The sequence below is a fragment of the Ptychodera flava genome (assembly GCF_041260155.1).
Source record: "Ptychodera flava strain L36383 chromosome 23 unlocalized genomic scaffold, AS_Pfla_20210202 Scaffold_24__1_contigs__length_23054250_pilon, whole genome shotgun sequence".
Lineage (NCBI taxonomy): Eukaryota > Metazoa > Hemichordata > Enteropneusta > Ptychoderidae > Ptychodera > Ptychodera flava.
In genome coordinates this window covers 11,690,419-11,709,162 of record NW_027248278.1, presented here as the reverse complement: position 1 = coordinate 11,709,162, position 18,744 = coordinate 11,690,419, and the positions used below count along the sequence as shown (strand labels likewise).

Below are 18,744 nucleotides of genomic sequence, written 5' to 3'. Positions count from 1 at the left end.
AGCGAAAAGAGAGCAACGTACATTTAAGAAATGACGATAGGTATTTCCAGTTTTTTACTACTATAAATTTCACATAACTGTTTTATAAATAATGTGATTTATAATCCACTTCCTTCGACTAATTCGCTAATACCATCATCAACGTAGGGCCCTATCAATTAAGATATATGTTATTTTACTAGGAAAAAAGAGATTTAAACAGTTCTTACCACATTATCCTGGCAATATATATTTTGTTCAGCGCTCACTTTATTGGACAATATCGCAGGATACCTTATGACACATTTTTTTATATGCATAACAGTAGCTTGTTCAGTGTTAGGGTCTTGTTTACTCGCTTTCTTTGTATACGTTTTGTTCAGTGTTGTGGTAACCTTAGCATCTTGGTTGAAGAAGAATTATTGTATAGTCCCCGGTATTCTCATCTACAATAGGTTTAACCCAGAATTCAAATGGACCATGTTAAGGTACAAATTTAAACAAACCCAAGTGCTCAAACGCGCACAGAAACACGTGTATTGAAATATGCACTTGTACCCGTCGGTTTGTTTGTACCGCCATTAGGTAATCTTTCTGGAGTACTAGTAGAACACATCGCGTCCTTTTATTCCGGCGTAAACCATTCAAGTGTGCACATTTTTGTGTAAAGTACATAAATATTACATACATATTACATACCTTTGATGTTTGCAATCTGTTCCTGACCTTATGCTTTTCATTTTAACAAGTCTCCAAGTTTGTGTGTGATTGAAATAAACACCACTTATTTTTTAATGTTGTTTCTCAGTTTTATTTACAATGGGTATCTCTTGTAAACTTGGTAATATGAACTTCAAACTTCAAATCTCCCTATACGCGTCCTTTTAAAAGTGTATATTACTTCTGAATAACGTTACCATAGCGCAATCAGTGTCACTTTGACCTTGTTTTTGAATACTCGACCTTGGCTACTCTTTATGTTTTTTCTTATAATATTTAAAACGTCGTATTCCTTATAGTGTAGTTTTATCGTCTGCAGGAATTCTCACAAGGTCTCTGATGCTGTAAGAGATTCGGCTGAATGCACTTCTCTCTTCAACAACGAAGTCTGACCATTTCGAAAACCCAGCTCCCACAAAAATGTCAGCTCCTGGAAACAGAACAGGGAGAACGCCAACAGTTGAAGAGATAACATGATGTGTGTCGGCCGGGACACGTAATGTTTTATCCATCAGGCGCTTTAAATAAAATTCTTTGTTTGCCGTCCGCGTGCTGGTAGGTTTTCAAAGAAACAAACACAATGTTAACACTATCATAAATAAAAAATATTTTTCCTGAGGAAACCGAATAAAAAATGAGTTTATTTTAATACACGTGTGTTTTTTATCTTTTGGTCTTTTTTCCCCTGCTGACTGGCTGGTAAGTTTTTCAAAAATCCAAGGACGACAAACAAAGAATTGTCTTTAAATGGCCTAAACGAAACAATGCTGAAACGGTAGACTATCCACAGGACACTGTTACACGCAGTTATCCTTAAGTCGAAGGACAACTATGAATTGTGACAAAAAAGCAGCATTATAATGTTAATCATACCCTATATCCCTGTATAAAGGCAAACAAAATTGTTTTGAAGTCAAATCCTACGGTGCCGTTAATGATAACAGATAATCAGTGCAGTATTGCTCGACAGCCAGTTTTGGTATATTGTGACCTACCTTGAGCCACATTAAATAGGCACTCCCACTTGGTAACATTTTAAAACACATTTTTTTAATGCAAACGGTCGATATTTGACATGGTGACTGCGCGCGGATCGCGAGATATCGATAAAAACATGCCCTCAAAAAAGTTGAAGTTTGAATTCCGGTGGCCCACCTGAATTCAGCTTCCGAACATAGAACGTTCGGCACTGGGGCCATTGTCAAGTAAGCTATGGAGTACGAGTGTACGCTGACGCTGCTGTACGCCAAAGCAGTACCACTCGCGTCGGTGAGCGGTCATGTCCCATGGGAGAAAGCCGAGTCTTACTGACTCGGCAAAAAAAACCCCGGAAAAACAAAGTTTGCTGATTCCACCAGAATTCGCACAGGTGACTAGCACAGATTGGTGTGGTTGATACATAGTATGCATAGTGTCCGCCGCGTGGTGTGCGCGCATACCACACGCGGCGGCCGCTATGTATCGAACCACGCGTAACTGTGTGGCAGACGACAAAATGTAGTCATCAGACGCAACTAATATTTTACATGTAAAAACTGATATCTATGTGGCATTGTTTAAAAATTTAATACAACTGATTGAGAATAATGAAAACGACAAAAAACTAAGGAGAGGTTTTAAACAAGAATTACCAGAGGTAAAGGCATTGATAATGATGTATATAAAGTCATCGCAGTAGGAGGTAATGTAATTGCGTCATTCGAACGTTTTTTGACTCCTTAGAATATCGTCAATCAGCACAACAACACACTTTCGGGGGATTTCGGGTCATAACCAGAAACGATCGTAAAACTTCGGGATGTGAAAATACGCTCGGGAAATGACATGTTTTTTATAGATATCTCGCGATCCGCGCGGAGTCGCCAGGTCAAATATCGACCGTTGGCATTAAAAATGTTTTAAAAATGTTATCAAGTGGGAGTGCCTCTTTAAAACCCATCGGAGTCATTCTTGTAAATAACAGATAAAATATGAGACGACGTAGACTTACTGAAAGCAATTCCCTGTTCCACAAGCGATAACATATAAAAGTCTTCAAGGAACGTCTTATACTCTGTGGGTACTTGCAAATCCAAATACGTGATGACTTTTTGTCTTGCTATCCTTTCAGAAAAGATGTCTCGTATTTCCTAGAAATAATAATTCTATTCACAATGTGTACACCTTCAAAGGGGTGCACAGTACACTTATTTGTAAATTTTGCATGTATGTAGCTACTCAGCAGAGATATATTGCATATGTTTGAGTATACACCTACTCTTGTCATCATTGGAAAAGAACTGGTGTCAGCTTGACATTTTGAAATAGACGAATGCAGTGAATATATTTTAGCTTGGATACATTACTCTCTTCATTGTTTCAATCTTTGTTTTGTTATATCTCTGGAGAACGTTTCGCTTGATACATGGACGGTAAGTAAAAATTGGATCACTTTCTCTCATCACATAGCAATGCAGAGGTTTATAAACATCTGAACTCGTATTAAGTGTGGCTAGCGTTTAAGCAAAGTAGACTTATAATCATGTGCCGATTTTTAAGAAAATTCAATAATGAATTTAAAGAATTATTTTTCTGCTAGAAGCGCAAAGAGCTAGAGGATGATATAGTAAGAAAGAAGACGTTGATACGCACCATAGACCAAAGAGGACAAGCAACATAAATACATCCAATGTTAGCTCTCTTCATCAGATCAATGATGGCGTCCCGAGCAAGTTCAGACATCTCCCTCGTTCGCTTTACTTTAATATCGCAGTGACCATCATACAGCTCCATCCCAAAAATGCATCTGCAAATAGATAGGTATGCCAGTTATGTAAGCGACAGAAAGTATGAGAAAGGAAACTGGTGCAAAATGTCACTTTGACACCAAATCATAATATTTGTCACAACCAGCACTACTAAAGTCATCCTCAGCAGCATCAACCATCAATATTATCGTAATCAGCATTATCGCTATCATCGGAATCATCATTGCCATCTTCTCGCTTTGTGCCAACCCTGTTCTTTATCTCGCTGTTATACCGTTATCATTGGAACTTTCTACATCACCTTCTAATTTCAATCACTGGCACAAATCTTCCTCAGTCAACATTATCTCATTATAAAATATCGTTGCATTGGCCTTCTTTCCTTTTTGTTTTCTCTCAGATTAATATCTTGATCTGGAATAATTATTGTGGCGTTTGTTCACAAACAACACATACATACATACATACATACATACATACATACATACATACATACATACATACATACATACAATATCTCAGGAATTTAATAACACCATGTGCCTCATCACGTGTTCTTCGTTCATCTGATAAATGCCTTCTGCACACACCTAGATGGAATCTGACTACCTATGGTCGCCGCTCCTTCTCTGTAGCAGCTCCTGTCCTTTGGAACTCTTTGCCCCTGGACATAAAAACCTCTCCTAATGTCAACATTTTCAAAAGACGCTTAAAAACTTACATCTTCCAGAGAGCATTTTCATTGTAACTCTAAGCGCCACTGAGCATTGTTTAACTTTGGATATTAGGCGCTATACAAATTTTCTAGATAGATAGATAGATAGATAGATAGATACATACATACATACATACATACATACATACATACATACATACATACATACATACATACATACAAGCATGCATGCATGCATGCATGCATGCATCAGGCAGACCGACTGACAGACAGGCATACAGAGAAACAGACTTGCATACGTCAGACACATAAAAGTTAACTTACGGCATTTCAGTAGACTTGTTCCTGAAATGAAAAGTGATATACCGTCCTCCATCACAGATATCCCCAGATAAGGAATCGGCAACCCTCCTGACTATTGAAGGGCGTGCAAGATGTTTATTCACAGCCCGTTTCATGTCTTCTCTCTCGCTACTTTTAACAATGTCAAGGAACTGCTTATTCATAGTGTATGCAAGGCATTTCTCGTCTTCTATTTTCGACATAAATTCGTCGAGTGGACCGTCACTCTCTACATCGATTACGTCATCCTCTTCTGGGAGGTCAATGTCAATCATGTCTTGATAAAGTAATGAACGAGACATGTTGTAATTTTTAAGGTTGCGGTTCCATACAATGACTTTGGTGTTTGTATCGTTGCAATTCAACTTGAACTCTTGTACTGTCGCTAAGGGTAGTAATTCTCTCAATATGTCGACATCGAAGGTATCAGTGAATGATCTCATGTGATCTATGGTAAACCCGTCCGTATAGCCACCGATTTGCCCTCCCTGGAGGAAAAATGGCGTCATGACCAGAGTGCGATTCGTCATCAACGACAACATGATGGCGTTTTTGAAATTCTGATACTGGGTGTTGGATCCGCACCTCATATACGTCTGAACCGCCAAGAGGAAGCGACGACTGCTGGCTGTACCTTCATCGGAAGCAGACGAAGCTTCAGGAATCGGCAGTGAAAGACTCTCCTTCGCTGTAATGGGACTTCTAGCTTCCATGTTAGAAATATTAGCCCATTGGATAGTCTCGTTCGAATTGATAGAATGACGCATAGTCAGCTGCTGTTCGTTATTCACCATGCTACTTTGCGCGTCCTTACAAGTACACTAACAAGAGAATTAGTTGTTAGCAGACATTGATCAAAAGACATTTAACCCTTTGAGCGCCAAAGTCAATTTATGTCACCTTTACAAAATATAGCCCAGTCAATTGTTTTCAGATTTTTGCCAAATTTTTGATAAAAAACTGTAGCCAATGAAATGTGATGTCCATTTTGTTCAAAATTGTCAAAAAATTACAGGAAAACTCATAAAAAAATGATAAAATGTTGCACTAAACTTTTGTTGGAAATATTACGGCTCTCAAAGGGTTAAATGAACTTGATGAGTTATTAAAGGCTTCACCATATACCATTCACTCCTTTTGTAAAACCGATTAAAAGTGGTTTCATATTTCTGATCCTGGAAACATACCAGCGTATCTCATCATTTAATGATTTCCATATTTTTCATTCACGAATACAATTCAAAAATTTCTTTTGTAAAAAGTTCGATCGAGTTGTCGTTATAACATTATTTATTAATTATGCAATGGGATATTCCTACATCATTCTTAAAAACGAAATATGTGCGATCTATATACTGCATAAAATGAGAAAAAACAATAATATATCTTCCTTAAGAGATAGTTGAGTAAGTTGTGAGATAAGTCGTTTCAGGAAATTTAGTTTGACCAGATCGAAAACTGCAGTGCTTTGAGTTGTAATCCAATGTCTGATTTTAATTTCATTCCAAATAAATAACACATTTTGTTTCAGAATTACGATATCAGATGATAGGTTTGATTAATTATTGCCCTTATTGCCTTTATGTATCTGAATTTGCATTTTACGGATAACAGGTTCACGATGAAGATGGTTGCGCATGTATAAAAAGGACATTTCCATCAGTGGCATAATGCAGTGGAGAAGATAAAGTGAGACTCCGTACACACGAGTGACAGTGGAAGAAAGATATCATACTAAACCAAAAAGATAAAATGAATGGTTTACAAACAACATAAGGCAGACTCATATATTCCGTGAGATATAAAATGACTGGTGCACATTAGCTGTGATCGAAAATTAATATGTACTCACTTCGCTCTGCTGTCGATCATTGGGCGGCCGATATTCATAAGTTACCGACCAAACGGTCGACAATTCATTCGTAGCGAACAGCAGTACGCCGACAGCAATTACTAAAAGTAAAAAACAAATAAAGATGTTGTACCGCCTGATCATATTGAAACTGTCTTCACATCAAGGAAGGAACTGACTTGCTGAAATGTTGAAAACGTTTAAGTGCTCGGAGCTTAGTGGTCATGTGATTAATATGTTTTCAATTAATTCAGAGAGTTTTTAACTATGTCGTCGCTAAGTTCCTGCCGTCGCACCACCAGTTACGCATTAGGGACTGAACATAAATTACAGGGGGGGCGGTGTTTTTCGAAAAACCGCTGCATCAAAAATAGTGACCCTTCAAAAGTTCATGCACAAAAATAAGTGACCCTCCCCCTTATCCGTGCATGAAAATAAGTGACCCTCCCCTGTAACTCAATACCCCCCAAAAAACCCCGCAATGTGTTCAAGACCTCCTTCTGACTTGCTATACTTTTGAAGTCCCCTCCCAAAAGGAAGGCAAAATGTGGCCGATATAACGCTTTGTCCAAAAAATATCAAATCATAAGTGTGTGATAATTCATGTAAATGTACTTTGCTTGAAGTGGCAGGTAAAAAGTGCATGCATGTAAAAAAAATGTAATTTTTAGATTTCATCTATAATGTCCATTCACTATGCATGGCAGCCTATGATGAAACTATGAATATTTTTTCCCAATACAAAACTAGGTAAATCTGTGCATTTATGTACACCTAATTATTAGTATTAATGTTCATGATTAGACTAGAGTGGTTTCAAGTCAATGGTTGTGCAAGAAATTTGATTTTGGAATTTCACTGAAATGTCCATTCGCTATGCATGGCAGCCTATGATGAAACTATAAATATTTTTTTTCCAATACAAAACTAGGTAAATCTGCGCATTTATGTACACCTAATTATTAGTTTTAATGTTCATGATTAGACTAGAGTGGTTTCAAGTCAATGGTTGTGCAAGAAATTTGATTTTGGAATTTCACTGAAATGTCCATTCACTATGCATGGCAGCCTATGATGAAACTATGAATATTTTTTTCTAGTACAAAACTAGGTAAATCTGTGCGTTTATGTACACCTAATTATTAGTTTTAATGTTCATGATTAGACTAGAGTGGTTTCAAGTCCATGGTTGTGCAAGAAATTTGATTTTGGAATTTCACCGAATGTTAATTCACTATACATTGTAGGGTATGAGAAACTACAAATAACTCGTAGGTTATCTGATCCTAAATTGTTATTCAAAAGTTGTTCGACCAGAAGCTTCCAGTTGTTATTGATGACATTTTGCACTATTCTGAATAGCTTGTATTCTGTCAATGTCCTCAAAAAATGAAAAATGTACATACAGCTTCATGAACATTTGACATCGACCTATACCAAATGGATTGTCAATGGGAGAATGATATCAAATAAGTGATCTCCCAAATTGTTATTGAAAGCGTCATTATAGGGGACAGTTTATATGTACAATAGAGGATAAGTAGAAATCATGACAACTTAAATCAATGTGGCTGCTTCGATCATCAATACATTGTTTGTTATACCCTTAAACTTGCACCCGAAGGGCGCGCCGAAAATGGAAACGATAGAAAATGCAAGTGCCAGGAGGAATTTTTTCTTTTTTCAGTATTCCATATTCTTTAATACGTGCACATGCAATTTCAGCTTTGATGCATAAAAAGGTGACCCTCCCCCATAGGCTTGCACAAAATTTTATGACCCTTCAAAAATGCTTGCGCGAAAAATGGCGACCCAACCCCAAAAAACACAGGCCCACCCCCTGTAATTTGTGTCCAGTCCCTTGGCAGATAGTATATTAGCGATCAGTTATTCATTTTTACGTTGCAAAATTAATAATTACAGATTTCGGAATTTTAGATTTGGAAGGTATTTTGAAACAGTGACCATTGATTTCCTTTTTTTTTAATTTTGTCATTCTGTGCTTACGGGTTGTTAAAGTGATTACAGATTGCCATCATGTCGCAAGCACTTAAAAACAAGGTGCTGGACTCGTGCCAATGGTGTAATATTATAGTTAGAATACACCTCGGAACAGATATTCGGACTCCGAAACTGTTACAATGCTTTTCTGATCTATAACTTGTTGGACCCATTTTAAAACTCTTGGCGTAAGAAAATTTTTCACTTAAAAGAGGAATGGCGGCCATTTTGGTTTCCAAATATCGGCAAATATTGGGTTATTTATTTATCCGGTACCACAATTGGCACGGTGACCCCCGATTTTTTCCTCGATTTTCAAAAAGAATGGTTGAAAGATTCCTTGAGGAAAGATTAAGCAAACGTTTAAGTCTTTCACTTTCGAGACGCTATCTATCTTAAACAGTTCAAATGGAAGATCTAATTATTTATGAATATGTGACCGGTTGAACAGGTGATTCGATAGATGGATCGCTGGTCGGATCGATGTGTAGATGGGTGGTCATCGTATGGGCCTGGGAGTTAACAAACTTCACTTAAGAGCGATTATGTGGGTAAAAATAGACCCATAGCGAAAGAGCAATATGGTCACTCAGAAAACATTTTACAACAAACGGGACCGGTGTAAAGTGGAAAAGACAGTCTCCCTTAACCGACAGAAAAATGTGACACTCAAACAGAAATATACATTTGTACGTCTAATTATCCATGTGTATACGAGTAACATAATGAGCTGGCACATGTTGGTATCGGTACGCAATGGGCAACCATTTCGAAATGTAAGTCGCGAGAAACCGCTTATGAGGCAAATAGTCCGTGGGCTGGAGGCGCTCACCGTGCACCCCAACCCATAAACCTACTACATGGGTACTTTTTTGTTCTTTGGGATCTGCTGAACTAGAAAAAAGATGTTAACATTGGATATTTTGGGATGCACTACCTGTCTGCACTGGTTTTTGATTTACATGTACCGCGAAAAATGGCGAAAATGGGTAGGGTATGGGGTACTATATCCTCCCCTACATTAAGTAAACTAGCATGAAATAGCACAAAACTTACATTTTTTGAAAGCTCAGATAGTCTTCTTTCTGAAAAACACCAACTTTAGCAAAATTAATTTGTGTAGATAGAATCGGACGACTTTAAATTGAATTTTTTTGACAATTTTGAATTTTTTTACCCCCAATACCATGTAACAATTGTGATTATTAAGCAAAATTTTGACAGCTTTTTGTGTTTAAATTATTTAATTTAACATTTTAAACAAGAAAAAAATGTTAACATTAGATATTTAACAATACACTACTTCTCTGGAGTCAATTTTGAATTTCGTGTATCTGTATGGGGTGTGCAAAAGCTAGTGGTAGGGGTACAACATTCTTTCCTTGATGAAGTAAACTGGCTTGAAATGCCATATACATTATAGTTTTAGATAGCTTAGATACTGGTCTTTCTAAAGTGTATAAGTTTATAGTAAAAAATATGACGTCATAGTTTTAGATAACTTTAAATCGATTTTTTTCTGGTAATTCAGTATTTTTAACCGGAAGAAATATGATAACTATGGTTTCCTTCCAATGAAGCCAATCAAATAGATTTGTGGATGTTATTTACTAATTGCAATCTGCTGAAGAAGAAAATAAATGTCAAAATTGGGTATTTACCATGCAGTATTGTATGTAATCACTAAACTTGCAAGTTTTGCTACACTGGTATATTGTGAATGAGCATGTTATTGGTATGCAAAGAACTAATACACAGCTTTAAACAGGCGGCTCTATAACGCACCCACATAGTCATATTGTCATTTTCTCCTTAAAATAGATATACAGTTGATGACTGTCTATTTTTATAAATTTACTGTTTAAATATTTTTCTATCAAATAATTTTAATAAGACATATTTGAAAAAAATTCTTATTCTTCCTTGTCTTACTGATACAGCAAGCGTCACTATCAATCCATTAGGCCGTGGGCTAGAGGGGGCGTCTAAGTGCACCTACCCCAACCCATAGGATAACAAACCTGTACTTTTCAGAAGCCTTGGGATCCCTAGAATAAGAAATTGGATTTGAACAGAAAAAAATATTGGGACTCAATAGTTGTTACGGTCATGTGTTGAAGGATGCCACAAAATCACAATTTTGAGACCCACGTGCATTTTTGTCAAACCTGTCTTCTTGTAAGTCATTTGCTGACCTTACTTTTTAACATGACCTAGTTTATGGGTATCATTAAAAAGGTAATTTATTCTCCTTTAAAATAATGTATTTCAGTATGCAATATTTTCTATAGTTCTCATGAAATAGGACCACAACTTACCCCATACCCCAAAGTCTTATGTCGCAAAACCGACAAAACTAATCTCAAGTTCTACAAATTATTTACCTAGACATATTACAAAAGGCAATGCTTTGTATGAAATCTATTTTATTTGCTGCAAGGACATGTCACAAATATGAATTAGACTTTTAACAGACAAAATATTGGGATTGAATGGCTGTTACCGGCATGTTTTGAAGAGTGCAGTGAAGTCACAGTATTTCCGACTCGCATATGTTTTTGTTAAATGTGTTGTCTTTTAAGTCATCTGCTGAGCTTACTTTTTACCGTAGCCTAACTTATGGGCAGTCATTTGAAAGACAATTTATTTAGCTTTAAAATGACATTTGCTATATGCAATGTCTTCTATAGTTTGCATTAAATAGGACCAAAACTTACCCCAAAGTTTTATGTCGCAAAACAAATTGTCAGAAGTTTACTACAACGCGCATAGAGGGCGCCAGTCTCAAAGCTATTAGCATTTTGATACAATTGGAAAATGAAGACAGAAGTTTGAACGTTAGAATGAAAATACCAGTTCCGTATACCAAGAGTTTCAAATCAGGCACGTTCTCAAGTCATCATCAGCAACTTCATTCGAATTTTACTCGACCTTGTACCCTCGATTTATTTGGCCATACTGGCAGTTAAATGATATTTCTCTGGTGGGGTAGTGGGTAGTATCTCGCGTAAATGTCCGATACTATAAACAATTGTCGAAAACATGAAAATTTTGACACTTTGCTCCCTGAATCTTCGTCGAGGGAGGGCGTTGCGTAGTGATGTAATATTAGCACCATGCATCGCACTAGAATGTCCCAATAAAGAAGAAATGAACAGCTTTGGCGCAACTTACTGGTTGTTGGAACAGTGAATCTCATACGAAGTTTTACCACTTGAGCCTGCGAAGAAATTCCCAGATTTGTTTCATATTTCTCGGCTCAGCTCAGTTCTTGTGATACAGAACCATGCTGAAGTGATTCAGCCTTTCCTGCTGAAATTTGCTACTGTGCTCGGTCGAATAAGACTTTTGCATTGCTATTTCGGTTCTATGGTATTCTTGACCAGTATGATGCAATGAAACTGTAGTGTGTATTTTTACGTTGCGACAAGTTTGCGGATTAGGTCAAATGTCTATGTTCAATTTTTAAGGGCGTTCAATAACAAAACGGCAGCGCCTGCATGATAATAGTGTTGTTATATTCAGAGTGCTGACGGCGCTGTGAAGAAGCATTCACCACATCACTACCATTGATGACTAACCATGAAAAGTGCGTGAACAGATCACATTTGATATTGAAATCTTGCATTTCAAAACCTTGGACCAAAACTTTTTTGCACATTCATATAGTATATACCCATTTAAAATCGTGTTTGCGTTCTCGCTAATGCTGGCATGGTAAGCCTTAAATCCCTAACCCTTTCAATCTCGTTTGTCTTAGCAAACTGTGACAAATCACCAGACTATGTCTAGTAGCTGGCAACCGTATAGGTCTTGTCAAGCACCACACTACCAATATTAGCTCCAGTGCTTGTGGATGACAAATTGAGCCGAACGATAGGACGGTGATCAATTTTGAAACCGCTGCTTGAGTTTTATGAATACATGGCGTCGTATTTGGTAATGTATTTCAACAAACCATGAACGTTTTGATCGAAGTTGGTTGTAAAGATTTATACTCCTGCAGCCATAATGAAGTGCTTATATAATTTTTTGTTTAAATGGTATACAGCACAGACACGTGTTGACGAGTCATATCTTGCAAATAGCATGAGCTACAGAACCAACTTAACATTTGTCTCTAGACGGTTTTTACAAGGACCATTGAAACTTTGCTTCACTATTTCCTCAAACGATTCACATGACGTTTCTGAAAATCTTAAAGTCGATCAAATCTATAACATTACATAACTAAGTATATTTAGGTTATTCTTGTAGAGTTTCACAAATTTCCTGTCATCGAACAAATGTTAATTCCAACAGATATGTAACTACTTTGTGTTAAATATGCAAAGGCATATCTTACTAGTATCGCCGCGGCCATATTTTGTGCCACGATGTATTTTACTGTTCTACTGAAGCAAAGTTATTCTATTATATCATCATTTTATTGACTCCTCTGGGATCTGTGCCAGTTCCCGGATGTCGTATGTTATTTTTCCAGCAACTTCTCTGCCTTCAGTCACGAAGTCTGACCAGTTGGAATAACCGCTGCGACAAATATTGCAGCCCCTGTGAGTGAAAAAAAACACACACTTTATTAGTCAACCTATAAAAATAAGGTAAATAATAACCTTATCAATGAACACACATTAACTGATATAAAGTGTTATCAGTCCCCCAATAATTATCCATATACAAGGGGGAGGTATGCACTATCTGATATCCGACCTATCGAAAATTTGTCGCACAAATAATATTTTGACTAAATGAAGATAAATGTGGGCAATATCAGTGAAAGATGCAAAATATTGGCCAATATTTTTTACCTTCCAAGGTAGAATTCGCCTTGGGACAGATATTCGAACTCTAAATTTTTTACAATGATTTTCTGATCTACCGCTTGCATTCCAAGGGGCCCCACAATATCTAAGTTTTTACCGGCGTATTTTTTGAAGTTGAAAACATTATCTTTTCGAATTGATGACTCAGCACGGGGATGGCTGACATTTTTACTTCATAATGACGAGAAATATTTGGTAATTTCTTCCACTGGTGCCAGATTTTGCACACTAGCTCCTGATTTTTATTCTCCATTCCAAAGTGAAATATTTTGACGTTTTCTTGCAGAAAGTTTGAGCCACAGTCCCTCCACACGTGGAGGGACTGTGTTTGAGCGAGGGTTTAAGTCTTTCAATTTTGAAACGAGTATTTCCTTAACGCTTTGAGTGCTGTAATTTTTCCCATCAACATTTAAGCGCATCATTTTATATTTTTAGCCATTTTTTCTGTATTTTTTGTATAATTTTGGACCAAATGGGTAATTGTTTCCATTTGCTACATTTTTTATTAATTTTTTTAAAAATCTGAAAAAAATTGACTGGATTATATTTTGTAAAGGCAGTAAAATTGATTTTGGCGCTCAAATAGTTAAGGCGATATGGCTGTGTGTATTCTGTTTACGCCAGTATAACCACAGAGGCTCACAAGTGGCTATTTAGGTCAATATTACAGCGCTAGCATTTTTCTTTCTTTTTCAATGTTACAAATAAACCAGCTGAAGAGCACAACACTTGTGTAGCTGTCTTGTATTGGCATGTATAGTGCGCCCTCAATGGGGAATGTGTCATATGTAAATACGACCTTTAGTTCCGTGACCTCTAGCCAAGCTCTAGCCATGCCTACTGGCCATGCGTACAGACGTCGCTGTGTTTACTGTACTAATATTAAATATTAGTACTAAATATTAGTACAGTAAGAATAGCGGGGACAGGAAAAGTAGGCATGGCTAGAAGTCACGGAACTAAAAGTCGCATTTACATATGATCACATTCCCCGTTTAGGGCGCACTATACATGCCATTATATACAAGCTACACAAAAAGAAAAACGCTATAATATTGACTTAAATAGCCACTTGTGAGCCCCTGTGATCATTGCTGTTCCAATAACCCCACCTACCCTATTTTTTACCTGCCGACCCTAATTTTTTTCGAGCTACGTATTCACGGAAGTGAAAAGAAAGAAAGAAAAAACCCGTAAAATCACGCGTTAGTTACTTGGCATTTGATTTTTGCTTGAATGAGGACGTCTTTTATGATCTTTTTCCTGTTTTTATATGATACATTTTTCTGGAAATGTTGTGGCCAGTGTTTGATCGCCCTGAACCCCTGAAAAATGAAAATTTAAAAAAAAAAATATTTTGGGAAAAAAATTCCCGCCGACCTACCTACCATATTTTTGAAAACCATGTTATCGGAAGAGCACAATTTATTTTTTTTGGCCATATACTGTGTGCATATTAAAAGCTATCAACCCTTAAGCATAGCCGCGCTGAAACAATCGTTTAACTTACTGTAAGCAACTTCCTGTTCGACAAGTGACATTATGTAATAATCCTCAACAAATGCCTTGTCTGATTCAGGGATGGGTAGATCCTTTGAGACGATGATGCGATTTCTTGGTATTCTCCTCGCCAAAATGTCTACTATTTCCTGGAATTGTGGGAAGCAATGGATTTCTGTAGTCTCGGTGACCCAGACTCTCTGCTGGGGGCGCTGTCGCTTCCGCCCGGAGAAGAGAAGCTTCCGGGCGGAAGCGATAGCGCCCCCAGTAGAGAGTCTGGGTCACCGAGACTAGGTATTTCAGTAACTTATTATGCTCTGTTTCATGCAAAGTTAACGAAATTAGAGCCGTTGGGGACGTTTAAATGGTTACTGACGTCATCGATTTTTCAAGACCGTTTGATTGTATCGTTTAACAATTACACTGCTATCTGTAGGAAATGTGTTCAAAATCTGTGGCATTTGCAGATCACAAAGATTGCAGAAAGGCATAAACATGCCCCAATGCTTTTTGATGTCGTCATGACACCCATTAAAACAACTACACTGTAACTAAGAAATGCCCTTGACTTTGAAAAGGCATCTATTGTTCTAACCAAACAAAAGAAAGAGCCCTCAGCATGGTTCTCAATTCGTCAATGACCGTAGCAATGAACATCCAATAATTTTCACCGTTAGGAAACTTGTATCACAAGAGGAGTTTTATCCAATCACAATGAGCTGTTTTAATGTCTCTGCTAAATATATCTCTGATATATCTGATATGACTTTGTCGTATCTTAGAAAATATGATAATCCTCGGCGATTTTTAATAAACTCATCTTTGACATTTGTGTACATGCTGAGGGTAACTACTGGACTTGAACAAACCATCGCTATACACAATATATATTTTCTGTAGCGTCTACTGTTTAGTCAATATTCGTCCACGAGACTTATTTGTAGCACAATGGCAGACTGACTAGATAGCAATAGAGACAATTACGGGTTTGTGGTAAGATAAGGATGTCAAAAACAGTAAAACATACTAAGTAGAAGTCGAAAGCCACAGAAATTATGTAATGCACGCGCGTACGTATGGTGCTCGTATGACGTAGGTGAAGAAAAAGTACCACATGTAAGAACACAGTTACATGTAGCGGATGAATGTAATAAATGCTGTGGTCGGTATGATTGGGCTGAGTGTACCTACCAATGACCATAGAGGGCATGCCACGTAGATGCACTTGATATGTTCTTGCTCCATCAACTCTGACACTGCATCACTAGCACGGTGCGCCAGCTTTCGAACTTCCCTAACAATTGATTCACAGCGATCTTTGGATTTGTCGCGACCAAAGAAACACCTGAAACACAAATTAAAACAAACTTCACGTCCAAAAATAGACACAGAAACGCAGTGTATAATCGTTTAATAGTTTTCGAATAAACGTAGATGTAAGGATGGATTTGCAAATAAAGCTTCAGAGGAGACCCTGTGATGAAGATGGTGTTGATGATGTTGGTCGTGATGGTGTTGGTGGTTGGAGTGGTGATGGTTAATGATGATGAAGATGATGATGATGATGATGATGATGATGATGATGATGACGACGCTCATGGTGAAAGGAGTTTTACCATCATCATCACCACCATGCCCACCGTTACCACTACCACCTCCATCACCACAACCATCATCATCATCATCATCATCATCATCATCATCATCATCATCATCAACTTCATTATTACAATCATTATCACCATTATGATCACCGCCATTACTACGACCAACTCCATCATCATCATCATCATCATCATCATCATCATCATCATCAACATCATCATCATCATCATCATCATCATCATCATAACATCATCATCATCATCATCATCATCATCATCATCATCATCATCATCATCATCATCATCATCATCATCATCGTCATCATCAACATCATCATCATCATGCGCTAGTGCTATCTAATCAACATTAATGCATGATCCTATGACTTACGGCATTTCAGAAGATTTGTTTCTCCAGTGAAACGCAAGGTACTGTTCTCCGTGGCAAATATCCTCCGTCATGATATCCACGACCTTTCTAATTTTCAGTGATCGCCACAAGTATTTCATCACTGTCCTTAACATCTCCTCCCTTTGTTCAGGGCCACCGAGTGGTAAACCTAGATACCCACTTGTACTGAATGCAACACATGTTGCGTCTCCTAGTTCCGAAATTACTTCATCTAGTTGACAACCGGTCTGAAAGCTTTTCAAAGCATCGGCGCCCGGAAGTTCAATGCCCATGATATTCCCGAAAAATCCACTGCATTAGTCTCGTAGTCTGATTGGTCAACTTTCCAGCCTATCGCCTTTGTGTTGCCACGGTTGCAAACCTTTCGGTACTCTTCAACAGTCGCGACGGGGAGCAATTCGGACAACATCTCGACATCGAACGTGTCCTTGAATGACCTCAGATGATCTAGGTTTAACCCACGGACGTGACCTCCGTGAAGGAAAAACGGCGTTAAGACCAGTGTGCGATTCGTCAACATCGCCAATATGATGGCTTTTTTGAATCTCTCATACTGGGAGTTTGCCCCACCCCCTGTCTTAGTTTTAATAGGTATTAGATACTGAGTCCGTCTCTTTCTGTTTTCATGGGTATCGGCATTTGAAAAGTATTTTATATTTTCCTCAGCCAGATTGGTTGGTCGTATCACTGCTGTTGTCTCTTGCTCGTAAATAGGTGTAACTTCTTCGGAGTCCATCTCAAAATTTACCGCTTGATCATGTGTGAGATCGTGACGTTCATCGCCATCGTTTTGGATAGCATTTGTGCGCATGCGCTGAAGAGAAATACAGAGCAAAGGTAGCTTTTCAGAGGGGCTGGGAAGTATCCTGAAAGTGACTGCGTGTTGAAGAAGCAGAATGCCTTCAAAAGCTTTCTATGTAAAGGAATTTTGACGAAACAAAATGTTGAGAAAAAAAAAAGCAGAATATTGAGAAAGTGGGAAATGCTACAGTAAAAATCTTATAAAATTGACGGTATTTCTTGAGAAAAGCATAGATTGGAATGTACGTTGTGGGTTGAGATAACTGTTTATACACTCAAAAGGCCTTTAAACTGTGTTTTCAATGCAAAAGCTAATTTGAGCTTTGTGTTTTCAAAGGTAATTCTGAAGGGTAAGATCTGAGGGGCCAGTAATGCTGACTTTTTATGATCTTTTCACTATTTTTGTTTTTTAATGTCAACCATAATTTTCTTTTTCTACTCCCCAAAGCATGTTAAGTTACACAATATTCAGCTTGTCACCTCAGCCTGTACTTGTGTGTTGTTCGTGTCAACAAGGGGATTCTGGGCCGGACTAGAATCCAATATAAACAATAACAGTGCATTTTACACAATCTAACTCAGCAAGCTACTATATTGGGTATTTCAACATTCTGTTGGCAGTAGAATACGAACTTGCAATTGATTTACAAAATAAAAATAATGAAAACAAAATCATCCAAAGTTAGCATTACTGGCCCTCTACGTATTGTGAACATTTCTTATATACAATTTCGATTCGACTTTTAAACCAATGGCTTTTAAACATCTTGCCATTTTGCAGTGTAAATCAACGGTTTTATGCGGGATGCGAATACAATGTATTGACCACATACCTCTTTTTGTCGGTGACCGTAATTCAGGTTAGTCCGAACAACATTGACGTTAAATATGAAGAGGCCAACGATAAGCAACAGTAAAACCCACAGAAAGGAACGTTCGGAAGCCCGCGACCACATAATTTTTTCACCTTTGTTCAAAGAACGTGACAAATTTGTATGTCAAACTTCACAGCTCTATCATTTGGTCTGCTGGTTTTCTTTTTTTTTTCAAAAAATTAATATAACGCCGAGGAAACAGATGGTTCAATTAATAAAGATAAAAAAACGGAATTCAAGCGTGTCAACATTTTTAATTGAAAATTCCGGTAGGCTATATGTGGTACATTTTATAGTGGGTCTTGGCACAAGTAATTTTCAGTAACTCAGTGAAATATAAAAATAATTGTGTAGCTTTCACACTTCTACTGGGAAATTTTGTGATATTCCCGTTTTTAAGCTAAGAAGTGGG

The 18,744-nt window shown here is 37.5% G+C and overlaps 2 protein-coding genes across 2 annotated transcripts; both read right to left on the bottom strand.

Moving 5' to 3' along the window:
- Nucleotides 1-992: 992 nt before the first annotated feature.
- On the bottom strand, nucleotides 993-6,462 carry LOC139124424 (uncharacterized). Its single transcript, XM_070690557.1, has 5 exons — nucleotides 6,317-6,462; nucleotides 4,447-5,285; nucleotides 3,331-3,484; nucleotides 2,690-2,828; nucleotides 993-1,129 (listed from the first exon to the last, which is right to left on the bottom strand). The coding sequence occupies exons 1-5, from the start codon at nucleotides 6,458-6,460 to the stop codon at nucleotides 993-995; spliced, it is 1,413 nt and encodes a 470-aa protein (XP_070546658.1). The 5' UTR covers nucleotides 6,461-6,462.
- Nucleotides 6,463-11,902: 5,440 nt separating this feature from the next.
- Nucleotides 11,903-17,470, bottom strand: LOC139125006 (uncharacterized). Its single transcript, XM_070691114.1, has 4 exons — nucleotides 16,636-17,470; nucleotides 15,832-15,985; nucleotides 14,651-14,789; nucleotides 11,903-12,868 (listed from the first exon to the last, which is right to left on the bottom strand). Exons 1-4 carry the CDS (start codon nucleotides 16,926-16,928, stop codon nucleotides 12,819-12,821), a joined length of 636 nt encoding a protein of 211 aa, XP_070547215.1. The 5' UTR covers nucleotides 16,929-17,470; the 3' UTR covers nucleotides 11,903-12,818.
- Nucleotides 17,471-18,744: the final 1,274 nt, after the last annotated feature.